Source organism: Martes martes (assembly GCF_963455335.1).
Source record: "Martes martes genome assembly, chromosome: 8".
Lineage (NCBI taxonomy): Eukaryota > Metazoa > Chordata > Mammalia > Carnivora > Mustelidae > Martes > Martes martes.
This window is the reverse complement of record NC_137895.1, coordinates 97,319,285-97,332,704: the sequence shown is the minus strand read 5'-3', so window position 1 is coordinate 97,332,704 and position 13,420 is coordinate 97,319,285. Positions and strand designations below refer to the sequence as shown.

The following is a 13,420-nucleotide window of genomic DNA, read 5'->3' as shown; positions in this document are numbered from 1 at the left end:
TTATATGGATCTGTGTACATATGATTCCACTTACATAAGCTCGTGTACACACACACACACACACACACACACACTCTCACTGACATACATTGTTTGATAACCTGCTTTTTGCAAATACATCTACTCTTTCCATGTCATTATGTATTCTCTGTATTGTCAAAATAAATGATACCACAGAATTCCTTTGTGTGGATTTTTACTCATTTATTTCATCGCTCGTATTATTAAAGGATTTCTTCTGGCTACTTCAGGAGCATCCTTACAGCCAAGCTGTGTGCAATCTGTAATTTTTTGTTAACTGGATCCTCACAGGTACCCATTGACGATTCAGACTTTGCATGGTCCAGGAGCAACAGGGCTACAGGCTTTTTCCCACTTTTTGTTTTTTGGAAATGCACGTGCAGGTTGAAGGGTTGAAATGGGTGTTATGGACTTGGTGTTAAAAACCACCCAGCCCTGGCTGATCACCTTGGGCGACATGTCTCAAGTTCTCTGGGTCTTCATTCCCCATCTGTCACTTGAGTCTGTGGCACATGATTTGTAGGGTTGTTGATGTAGTAACAGGCATACTGAGTGGCTGGTGTTTGGTAGCCCCTAAGTCAGTGTTCGAACAACTTGGGGGTGGGGTGGGGAGAAGAATGTCCTGCTGATGGGGTCCTGCCGTTCTAGGGGATGACAAAGCGTGCATAATAGATACTGCTATTCATTGATGGTTTATGCCTCTGCTCCTTTAGTCTGGACAGCTGGCTTCCTGGGTGTGTGACTCGTGCATCTGCACAGGGCCTTGCACACGATTTAGTGGCCTGCCCTCGCTGTCTAGAAATCTTTAATCTTGAACGGAAGCTCCATATTTTCATTTCACACTGGGACCCGCAGGTTCTGTAGCCAGTCCCCCCTGAAAGGCTATTGGCAGTGTGACATGAGAGCTCACAAAGCACGTGTCATAGGATGTAATAGGGCTCAGGCACCATGAGAAGGATATAGTCATTTTTTTAATGAGCAGAGATGACTATGGTAAGTGCATTCATTTAATTATTAAACATGTGAGATAAATACAGAGTTAATTTAGGAGAGAGTAAGAAACTGAGGCTCCAGAAGCTTGATCACCAACTAATAAGAATAACTATTAAATGCAGAACTTGGATTCAAACCCAAGTCTCTGTCCCCCAAAGCCCACACCACTGACCTGCCCGGTGAAGTATTAGTTTCCTCCCTCCCTCCCTCCCTTTCTTCCTCCCTTCCTTCCTCCCTTCCCAAGGAACCTCTCTGTCAAATTCAGTGTTTAAGTGTTCTTGATATTCATCCGCAGCCCAACCCTCATCCCCAGCAGAGGTTGATGTAGAGCCCCTCAGAGATGGTGTAGAATTCCTGCCAGGCCCCGGAACTTTGGGGGCTACAGTGGACAGTAAAGACCCTTCCTCTTGTCAGTACTGTTCTGCCATGTCTCCAGGCCTGCTCAGAATTCCATTATCTGGCCCAGTCTAGCCAACCCAGTGACAATCCAGCTTGTTGCCTTTGACTCCTGATAGGCTTAGCCTGGGATGGCCAACATCCAGCTGAACGTCCAGACTGCCATGAGAATCATTAGGAGATCTGCCTGTGTCAGGTCTTGGGAAAGAGGCTGTGGGAGACGCCTATTGCCAGTAAACCGAGGACATGGCCATCTGTCCTGTGGCAGGGATCCCTTGCTTGCCGACAGTGCCAGGTCATGATTTGCTCTGTCCACTCTTCCCTGCGAGACTGAGAGAGAGAGAGAGAGAGAGAGAAGGGGGGGGAGGGAGGGAGGAGAGGGAGGAAGGAAGGGAGGGTGGGAGAGAAAGGATCCATTCCACTACACTGCTAATAAGCAAGCGTATAGCGTGGTGTGGGGAAGCTTCAATGCAAGTTTGCTTATGGTGTGTGGCCTTCTAGCTGGAAAGTTAATACTTGAGCATTTCATCTCCCGGAGAGCTGGATTTGAATGTCGAACGTGACAATGAGACTGTTTGTTGTTTCAAAGCAATTCCCTAAGTGGCTGTTTGCTGAAGACTTTTGTAGTGTGAACAGAGATTTGGGGGAGGGGAAGAAGCCATCTGCTCTGCAATAGTCTTCCAATTACATGATCAAATTACTGCAGAGCAAAATGGAAGGAGTCCAACAGAAAGTTCCCGTCTGGTGTATCCAGCCCCAACCTGCTCTCTTGGGCCATTGTGTTCATGTGGAGATTCACATGCAAGTTTCAAAGGCAAGGCCATGATCGCCAAGAGTGTGAGTAGGAGAGCAGAGAGAGCCAAGGAGGAGAGTCAGGGTGAACTTTCTTGCTGCGTCAACATGCCATTCAGGAAAGTGAAACAATCTTGGATTTGAATTGAAAAGTGAACTTCTGGAGAAACTCAGTTTCTTTTCCTTTTGACTTTAGTGATCTGTGTCTCTGATTACAATTAATTTGTCACATGTAGTGAAACAGTTACATCCCTTTATAAATTCACTTGGTGATTTTTATTTGCTGATAACTGTAGCTTTGTAAATCTAATTCTTTCCTTTAAAATAGGAGAACAGTTTTCCTGTTTTTGAAATACGGACTGTCTTGATTTGCAAAACATTTTCAAGTCTTATTTTTTCTTCTAAATATGTGTGTGTGTGGTTTTTTTCTCCTTTCTTTTGCTATTAGGCATTCATGCAGCCTCACTTGCTGGGAAATGAGTTCACACATTTGGAGTTTCCAAGGAGAGTACAGAGAAAGGAGCTTGGAAAGAAGATGCTCTACAGGGACTTTAATATGACAGGCTGGTAAGAACACGCCTCCCTCTGCCTCGGCACCGCCACGGTATGTGTGAGGGATGCATCACCACTGTCAAAAGCCATTTACGCAGTTTGGAGCAGGTAGTGCAGCCGGAGACCTGGCTGGTGGTGAAGGAATAGGAGCTGTGTCCACTTCTGCTGTTGGTACCTGGACGCCAGTCCTCAGATCACGGGGCTGGTTTGCCTCAGTGCTGCTCCGAGGCCCTCCCTGGGGACACGAGACCCCACGAAGCTGACGTAATTCCTCGCTTCAGATAAGCAAACATTTTTGAGGCTTTTAAAATGCATTTAAGTTGGTTTTTAGGTCAGCGGCTCCAAGAAATGGGCTAACAGCCTAATGAGCCAGACTAGCATGGATGTGAATCCTAACTCTGATCTTTCTAAATAGGCAACATTGGATAAATCACTTAACCCCTGGGAGTCTAATTTTCTAATAATAAAGTAGAAAGTATTTGCTCTTAAGGGGTGGTTGTCAGGACTGGAGGTAACGACCCATCTGCATTATTTCTTCACATTTTCACAGCAAGATACGAGTCTTGGCCGAGGGTTGTCTTCCTCCCACAGCATACCTATGGAAACACCATGTCCATCTCTGGAGTGGGTCAGTGGCTAACATGGACTCAGACCTCCTCTGCTTCTTCTGTATGAAAAATAGATATGGTGTAAAGTACATCTGCATCATAAGACTGCTAGAAGGACTAAATGAGAGTGTGCAGGGCCTGGGATGTAGAAGTGTGGGTGAAGGTTTGCTGTTAGCCCCAAGGTAGTGAGCCCTGATCCTCCTTCCGGTCTGGAGGAAAGCAGGAGGTTGAGACAGTGGACTCTTCCCTTGGCATATCTCCAGCCTCAGCACAAAAGTAGTTTCCATTTCCTCTTCTTCATTGACCAAAATAGTCCTAACAGATGGTCACAGCCCAAAATCTCGGGGTGGTGACTTCTGGGCTGGGAGTGTACTCCTAGGCTGGGAATGCACACCTAGGGAAGATAAGGGGCTGATCTGAGGCACTTCCAGTTGTCCTTTACCATCTAAAAGAGAAGATTTTCACCACTATCCACTCTTCTTCTAGGGCAGCATCAGTAAACTATGGCCCCAAAGCCAAATTCCACCCACGGCCCATTTCTGTAAGTAATTGTTTTTAGTCCCACCATATTCATTTGTATACATTTGATCTTTGGCTACCCTCACTCTACAACAAGGTGGTTGAGTAGTTGGAACAGAGACTGTATGACCCACAAAGCGTAAAATATTTACCCCTGTTCTAAAACATGAATGGATGTTGCAGAAAGGGTTCACCCTATTTGCAGCTCTGAGGGTCTGGAGTTTTGGCATCCCAGAATCATTATCCTTACCCGGCTGGGTTGTCTTTGTAAGTTCATTTGTTTTGAATCAGCAAAATCAGCACTTGTCACAGAAAAATTTAAGGTGAGGGCTACTCTAGTTGGAAAAGTGTGGTGGGGTTTGGTCTAGGTTTTGCAGAGTTTAGAATGATCGAAGGAAAGATGTCCTAGTTTAGGAATCCCCATGATTGCAAACACATAAACAAAAAAAGTGGATCTGCAAGACAGTGAGAAAGATGGCCAAAAAGAGAGCATATGTGGGAAATCAGACCGAGTCGGTATCAAGGGAACATAGCCGAGGATAAGGGAAGCCATTCAGAGAAATACATTTACTGTGGGAGGCTGTGGGTTGTGCTGGTGTGTTTCTGAGGAGAATGAATGATGAAAGCAACGTTCTAGTTAGGCAGTCCTAAGGAGTTTGAAGGAGAATGATGAAAGCAGACTTAGGTAGCCAGAAGAAAACCAGCATAGAAATATGTATGTGGGGGCGCCTGGGTGGCTCAGTGGGTTAAAGCCTCTGCCTTCAGCTTAGGCCATGGTCCCAGGGTCCTGGGATCGAGCCCCGCGTCGGGCTCTCCACTCAGCAGGGAGCCTGCTTCCCTCTCTCTCTGCCTGCCTCTCTGCCTACTGTGATCTCTCTCTGTCAAATAAATAAATAAAAGTCTTAAAAAAAAAAAAAAAAAGAAAGAAATATGTATGTAAAGGGGCACCTGGGTGGCTCAGTCGGTTAAGCATCTGACTCTTGATTTCAGCTCAGATCGTGATCTCAGGGTCCTGGGATGGAGCCTCACGTGGGGCTCCCTGCTCAGCTGGGATTCTGCTGCTCTTCCTCTGCCCCTCCCCCCACTCAGGCGTGCTCACGCTCTCATAAGATCATGACCTGAACCCAAGGCAGGGGCTTAACTGACTCAGGAAACCGGGTGCCCCTAATTAGATAAATCAAGAGAGAAAGAAGAAAAAAGGAAGGAAAGAAAAGGAAGGAAAGAGGGAAAGACTGCAGTCTCTGGGGCCGAAGAGAGGAATGGAAGCAGAAAACAGAGAAGGAAGGAAACAAGAACCTAGATGATTGAGTCCAGAGATAATTTTAAGGATAGTCATTAATTCCAATTACCTGTTCAAATAGGTCTCTTGAGCTAGCCTGTAATGCCCCAGGAGGAGTGGATGGCCTCCCCTGGTGCCTGACACCCAGTGAATGGCCAGCGATTATTAACTGGAGGAAAGGAAGGAAAGGGTGTGATTGACGGCAGTTGAGGGGGCGGGGCCGTTGTGGATGGCCGATGGGAAGGGTGGAAATAAGGAGCCAGCTTTCATCTGAAATAGGTTAAGCTTGAGGCAAGGCTGTGTGTGTGTGCTTTCTATGCCAGAGTCCAGTTAGATTTAATGCAGTCACAACACACTTGATAGACAAATGGCTAAAGATTACCCCTATTTTATAATTTTTAAAATGTAGATAAATTCAGGGACTAGATTACATCCAACTTTGTACATGCACACTCAGTCTCTTATACTCTCTCTCTCTCTCTCTCACACACACACACACACACACACACACCCACACACTGTGTTAGCATGATCCTAAGGAAAATAAGCAGTCCATAAATAAGCTGTATTTAATGTATGGAACTCCACAGAAGGTACCAAGTAACTCAAGAGCCAAGCCTGAGAATGGCTTCAGTCAGACATGGTTCGCTGGCTTGTTTAAGCAGGTTCCCCATGCGGCTGTGGGCGCCAGCTCTGGCTCCAAGCAGAGATTTATGTATATCTTTGTGTATTTCCTACCTGTTCTTTTGACCTGATATGGACACTTAAGAAAAAGGAGAGCTTGAAATAAGTGGGGGAAGTTTAGAACCAAGTTAGACCATTGCCTTTGTAAACTCCCTCCCTCCACCTTAATGAATTCCTTTTTTAATTATTTGAACCTCTCATGAGAAACCTCAGATCTAGCAGTTATCTTATAGACTTAAAAAAAAAAATGGCCTCACATTTTGCTGTGTTTCTGAGTTGTCTATAGAAAGAGAAAGCTGGCAAATGAGTTCTATAGAAAGGGAGATGAAGGTCTGCGGCTCTTTCCCCACAAACGCCTCAAATTACTACCAAGTGGTTGGAATTGGTTGAAGGTGGTCGGGTGAGTGTTTGGTGTGTGTCACGCTCGAGGACACAGGACCTTGCCATGTCCCTCTATGTTTTGGGGCTTCAGAATTAGCCTTGGCCTGTGAACTTGTTTTTCTGAAGCCCTTCTACAAATCAAGGGTTCACGTAATTCAAAGCCCTTTAATCCTTGTAGTAAATTCCTAGTTGTGGTGGTCATGTTTGTCTCCCCCATGAGCCCCCCATGAATCAGGATAGAAGTGGGCCTACCTGACAGTTATGGGAGGGGCTAAGGGCCAGACACCGTAACGGGAGCTTTAGGTGATCCCTCATCGTTAACAGTGAACCAGATACGTTTCACAGATGCAGAAACTGAGGCCGAGGGGCTAAGTTTCAGGGCTACGTCACTAGTAGGATGGGAGGAGCTGGGATGTGAACCCCAGCAGCGTTACTTGGGGGAGCACACCGTGTCCTGCACTGGACTGCCCATGGCTGAAGGACTCCCCCTCCTTATTCCCATTTTGCAGCTGAGCAGGTGGAGACTCTGAGGGATTAGGTGGTTTGCTCAGCTTCTACCAGTGCGAAAGTGTTTGAGCAAAGACTGGATCCCAGGTCCGTGACTCTTAGAGCTCTTTCTGATACAATGCAACAGTCCATTTTTCTTCAGGGTAAGATTAGACCTAATTACTTCATTTGGAGCGGTGACCTGAAGTTAAGCAGGGGGACCCCTATCCACCAGGATTAGTGTCTCCCCGACAGTCCTTTAAAGAAGAGGAGGGAATGAATGAAGCATTTCAGGAGCTGCTGAGGCACTAACTTTTCTGGTTCCTGGTCTGACCTCCCGTATTGCCGGACACATTAAACCTTGAGGCTTCATGCTTGTCCCTAAGAGTCTGTGTCTGATTTGGGGGTGCTCTTGTTGGGCAAGAGCCCCTGAGAACCAGGTCTCCCTGGTGCTGAGGACAATGGCCTGCTCTCATTCAGGGCATCATGGCAGCTGTCCGTGGCACACCTGCAGCAGAAAGGAAGGTGAGGGAGAGGCTGTCAGCTCGGGTGGGGAGGGGGGTGCTTTTCTCATCATCAAGGATGAGTGTGTTTCCTCCTGACGGGGAGCTTTTCTCTCCCACCCTCAGGCTTTCTCAGAGACCGCGGAGCAACTTGGCAGGCCAGAATGTGGAGAGGACAAAAGGTTATTGTCACTGGCACCTTCATAACGAAACCAGTCTCTTCCATGGCTCCCACCTCCCCTTCGCCCGCCTCAGATCATTCCCCAATAGATTGATTTACAGACGCATTTTCTTCACAGTACCCCCGGCACCAGGTCGGTCCCTGACGTGGCCCAGTCCTCACCTTCCATGCCTGGTGTCGTCGGTCCTGGTGCTGGAATCCTGGCCTTGCCTCATGGCGAGCCGGCGCCCCTCCTCCCCGGCCCTTTGTGTGGAGCTGCTGTTGCGTGCTGCTCGCTAGCTGGCAGTGTGAGCTCTGTGTCCCGACCTGCAGCCCTCTGAGCCATCTTGGGCTGTAATTTGCTGGCAAGCGTCTCTGTTACTGAGTTGAAACAGCAGTTTCTCACAGCTGCCTTTGTGGCACCAGGTCCCGGCTCTGGGGCCTGCTGGTGATTTAGCTTTCTCATGTGGGTTCAGTGTTCGTCCTGCGCTGTGTCCAGGCCCGGGTGCGGGGGGGGGGGGGTAGGCGAGCCCGGGGCCCAGAAGGACGTTCATGTGGAAGGGGGCTCTGGCTACACCCCTGGCGTCCAGCCAGGTTCTCCAGCAGCTGTTCCTCGCCTGATGGGATTTGTAGAGAGAGCCAGGACCGAAGAGGAAGAGAAGTCCATCGTGTGAATGCAAGATTGCTTCCAGATGGTTCTGGTTATGAGTAAAGTACACCAGAATTCTTTCCTTAAGCAAAGCCTTTCTAACATTTATGACGGTCTTATTTCAGAGGACAGCCTGGACCCGTAACCCGAGACGGCCTGGCTTAGTTAGTACAGAGTTGACGGCTTTGGGAGATGGGCTCCATGGGTACTGGCCCTTGCTCTGCCAAGATTTCCAAGCCTTAGGCAAACCCTGGGCACCTAGCTTCCTTGGCCCCTTGCTGCCACCCTCTGTGTCTGGTGGGGGATGGGCTTTGCTCTGCTTCTCAGAGCCTCTCGAAAAGACAAATCCCATTCTAAAGATTCCAGTGATGGTAACCTTTCATTCTGATCTCTTGCAGCCTTACCTCTTTATGATTCTAACTTGATGACACATCAGGGTCATTTTCCCCTCATGTATTTCCTTTAAAATTATGAGCAAATCAGAGATTTTCCTACTGGGAGCAGAGGAGGGTCAACCACCATTTTCTCCTAAGTACTCACTACTTTTATTAAGGCAAAGGAAATACTTTTTCTATTCTGAGTGCTCTCCAGCACGGCAGCCACGAGCCACCTGTGGTCATTTAAACTTATATTACTGAAAATTAAATAAAATTTAAAAATTTTTCCCAAGTCACACTAGCCACATCTCAATTGCTCTGTAGCCAGATGTGGCTGGTGGCTGGCGAATGGGGGAGTGCAGGTAAAGAGCATTGCCATCATCCCAGACAGTCCTGCTGATGGTCCCTGCTACCTAGATAATGTAAGGGTATGGGTCTAGCTGGGGGTGGGGAGGACATGCAAGAAGCTGTCTGTTGACATCCCAATGGCAAGCGATTTAAAAAAGAAAATGACAAATGAGTACAGATAGGGCAAGTGAGTGGAATGGCGAGGCCACATGTGGCTTCTGGCCTCGCTGCTGCTCGCCTCAGAGGTGACTGGGGAATGGGCTTCACTCCACTTTTCAGATCTTCAGAGGCCTTAGCTGCTGTGTGTAGGGACAGCTCATCTCCCAAGGTCACTCCTTGGCAAGCCTGCTGGCGAGCCGGAAGCCTGAAGAAGACCTCTTTCCCTTGCCCAGTCAGGAGTCTGCCTGCCTCCCTCAGCCATCCTCTGCCAGCTGCCTGCTGGACTGGTCCCGGCCATGGGCACTTCGGTGCCTCTCGCTTTTCCTTCTGCTTTTTGGGGGGAGTGTTTCAGACCCTGAGGGTCTGACTGAAAAAGCAACTTCACTTCCAACCCTTCCCATTCTGTTTGGGGTGAACTCTGTTCTCCATCTGCAGTCTGGAACCCAGCTCGGGGATGAGAGCCACAGTCCCATGGCACTGGGCTTCTTACCAATAATCCAAGCATTTTTTTGGAAAGAAACTCACTGGAGGCAGCCCCAAGCATGGTCTGGAGAGCTGCTGGGTCGAGTTTTACAAATATTGTAGATGGGGCTTCTATCTTCTTCTTTACTGCTCTTTTCAGTGCCCTCTGACAACGCATTCAGGCAGGCTGACAGGGAAGTGGATAAGCAGATTGAGAAATGCCACAGAATGCTTTATGAAGCCAACTCCAGAGCTGCACCCGCATATAATATAAATTGATTTATCGAATCAAGCACAGAAGCCCTGTTACAGAAACCCCAGGCTTTATCCTCTGGAGGACCACCTATTAAAGCAGCCCCAACTGACACTCCTCATTAGTTTTTCCACTGATCCCCAGGCACTTTTTAAAGGGACAGTGTCCCTCTTTTGGGCCTGAATTTATATGTTGGCCATGCCTGTGGGTCTAATTAGCTTAGCATTATTAATCTTACTTGGAAAGCCTGCATTTTCTATAACGGCTTGACTCTTGAGTTTTAAAGAGTAATTGGAAATCTCAAAACCTGTCCTTTTCCCTCTCTTTGTTTTTAATTACTTTTAACCCAATCTTTGGAAACCTACCTGCATGTGTCTCTTGACTAGCAAGTATCATTGGAGCACCAGCGGATTCCTCAGTCCCGTCTTGGTGCAAATCCTGACATTACTGTTGTGCCACAGACCTCACGGGGAGGCTTTTAAAACCCACCGGAGAAATATCACATTTTAATTTTATAATTACTTCACAAGAAAGCAGGCCTTTCCCTAGTTAAACCTGGTATTAATTTCTTCCCAGCAACTTGTATTTTCATAACTTAATGATTATGGGCCACCTCGGCCACACTCTGATTGCCGAAAGCAATCTGGAAATCCAACTTTGCAACTTCCTACTTTGGAAGGGCCTGGACGTCGTTGCAGAGAATTTTAACCCTGTGGATTATCCAGGATGGGCATTGGCTGGGACAGGGAGCAGGCTCCCGGAAAGTCCTCATGTCCCAAGTTCCAGTGGAACCCGGGGCTGTCGTCCGAATAGGTCAGCCTCACATGGGGAGGGGCCTTTCTCTGAGCTTCCAGAGCCAAGATGATGAATTATCATTCGCGACGTGCATGTTCTGCAGCTTCTCAGGCTTTGTGGCTCTCGCTGCAGGAGCAGCAGGGAAGAGTCTGCCCTGCTGGGTGCAGCCCATCTCCTGACAGTGATAAATGACTCCCTTCTCCCTGCCCCCCTCCCTGTCACTCTGCCCATGAGGCCAGAGGAAGCTCTGAGATATTTACAAATGGTTAGAAGGCAAGAGAGGCATTGTCAGCCCGTGGGGAGGAGGAAGAAGAGAGATGCCCAGGCTCATTCCCTATCGATCGTCCATTCGCACACACCTCTCTCTGCTCGAACACTAGGCTAAAGTGGCCACACTGCTGCCAAGCCTTTCTTTCCCCCTGAGACCCTTTGAACAGTCACAGCATTTGTCGGTACCCGTTCATATACCCCTAAGTAGAGTGTACGTCCCCACCTTCCCCAGTGACCCTTGTTTGGGACCTGCGTGATGGTGACTTCACTCTCTGTCATCTGGGGAAGGGCTTGCATAAATCCCTATGAAAATAGCTAGTGTCCTTTTAACCAAGGACCCCCAGGGCAGACAGGCACTTGTCTGTATATATGACAAACTTTTATTGTCTGCCTGCTGCCTGTTAGACATCAAGCTGTAGTTAAGAACAGGGGTGTGGAGCTAGATTTCCTGGCTGGGTCAGTCCCCATGTGTGGCTTGGACAAATCACGTCACTCTGGTTTTCCCACGTGTCAGTGGGATTCATGACAGTATCTAATAATAGGATGTCATGAGCTGGTATGGTCGTGGGTGTTCAACACAGTCTGCCATGTCAGAAGTGCTCTAGGTGCCCAGTAATCCATTGGATACTCTGGGGTGTGAGGTGTCAGCAAGGTTTGATCCTTGCCTCAGGAGGTCCACAACCGAAGAGGGGTTGAGTTGCTTGTTTCTCAAAGTAATGGGAGGCTAGAAACCAAAAAGTAAAAAGAAGGCAATTTAGAGAAACAAGAGACGATGGAAGGTCCAGGTGTGCTGCCTGCTTTTACCTGGCAAGCCTGTCCCACAGGCACTGTGGCAGGTGAGCACAGAGAAGGTGGGGCTGTTGTCTGGGGGAAGAGGCGTGCTCAGCACAATCTGGAAACCTCTCTCCTGCTGGGTACTGATGGGTATGGTGTTTTCTGTTTTATTTGAAGGCCCTTTTGTTAGTTTTTACAGGGTTTTCTGGTCTGTACATCGGCTCTACATCTGTTTTTGAGTCCTGGGTGCTGAACTTTTTAAGGTTCCCTATAGCCCCGCCCTGAGCCATACCCAGGGTGCTGGGATACCAGGTTGCTCAGAAGCCGAAGCGCGCCCTCGCGTAGGAGGGGCCTTGCCAGATAGGACTGTGTTTGCTTCATAGGGATGACCACCTGGCCCAGGGAACAGCTGTCTGGAAAAGTACTGAGTAATACCACTTTACCTGTAAATCTATTCTTAAATTCTCAAGGCGAGGGAGGTAGGTCTGTTGGAATTTGTGCATAAATAACTAAAGCAAGGCAGAATATAGAGCTTATTTACAAACAGCCTTGTGGGGACGTTCCGTGGGGGTGCTGGTTTTTGAGATTGGAATCGGGCTGGGGGAAAACTTCATGGGGAAAGCTGTGTTTGAACCAGGAGTCTGAAATAAGAGAGGTTTAAAAGGGTTGAGGGCCAAAAGGAAGGACAGTCAGAAGAGGGCACAGCGCAAGTAAAAACCCAGAGGGTTGAAAATAAGATGTGACTTGGGGATGTGGAAGTCAGAGGTAATACCTGAAATAGTTTAGGTAGTCAGAGAGGAGGAGTAGGGCCCCTCTTTGTCCCAGAAGCCCCTTGCTGTGCCAGGCACTAACCCTTTATTTCCACACTAGAGGGATTCCAGGGGAGGGTCCACAGCACCAGAAAAGGGCAAGGGGGTGGGGGTGGGGGTGGGGGCTTGGGACAGTCATTATTTGCCAAGAAGGACAGAAGGGTTTCAGGCTGTTAAACTTAGGAATGTCCTGTATTGCTGTGTATCAGCTAGACAACATTGCAAGTGATCATCAAATGTAAGTGACATGCAAACGCAGGCCAGAGGGTGTGGGCAGGGGTGGGTAGTGAAGGGACCCAGTCATCTAGGGAAGTAGATTTAAGTCAACGCAGGGGGAGCTTTGAATGCAGTGCTAGGATGGACTGAACTAACGTCTGATTTTCCCACCCTTAAGAGCTCTGCACCTCTGTAAAGTATGAAAATGACACACAGCACGGCCGAAATATGGAGCTGACAGTATATTTAGAAGGACATATGGTCCAATCCTCAGCCTATTTATAAGATCCTATTTTTAAGGAAATTCCAGAGAAGTGAGTGCTACAACACTCCACCAAATTCCCAGGTACTTAACCACCCTGCCAAGGACACATTTTCCTGTGTCCAACCTGCGTTCCTCCAGTTCTAAAATTTCACTCTCCTCAGAGCTCGATAAAGTGTTTTTCTTCTCCCTGCCACCCCTTCCCTCCTCACAAGGCTTCCGAGCAGAAAGTCAGTGTCCCTGGTTTCAAGCTGACAAGCCCATGCCGGTGCTAACCCACCACGGCTGGGAGACGTCGTCGTCAGATTCAGCTGAGGTGCTAGTTGGAAGCCTCTGAGTTCTGGACTTACCCCAGGAACCCGCATGGCGGAGTGGGACAACCAGCACCACTCTGAACCCTGCCACCACGTTCCACTGAGCTTCAGACAGGAGTTAGAGCAAGGGTCGGATTTAAGTCTATGCCTTTCTGAAGAACTAAACACACTTCTTTCTGTAAGAACTGGAAATCATGGCAATACATTCCTTTTTCTGTTCCTCACCTTGTTGTGCTGGTAAAAGCAGTAGCACTCTACCAAGTCTGGCTTCAGATTCCACTAGGATTGAGCCGGCTTTGTCCATCACCCAGGTTCAATCTAATGCAGTACACTGCTCAGGAACTTAGAGGACAGAGCA

General features: G+C 48.2%; 1 protein-coding gene across 1 annotated transcript in view; it reads left to right on the top strand.

Moving 5' to 3' along the window:
• The window catches only part of PPM1H (protein phosphatase, Mg2+/Mn2+ dependent 1H), a 259,333-nt gene that overhangs the window by 192,079 nt on the left and 53,834 nt on the right, over nt 1–13,420 (top strand). Inside the window, exon 6 of the mRNA XM_080811226.1 lies at nt 2,651–2,769. Within this exon, the coding sequence (XP_080667352.1) occupies nt 2,651–2,769 (119 nt within the window). The remainder of the gene's footprint in view (nt 1–2,650; nt 2,770–13,420) is intronic.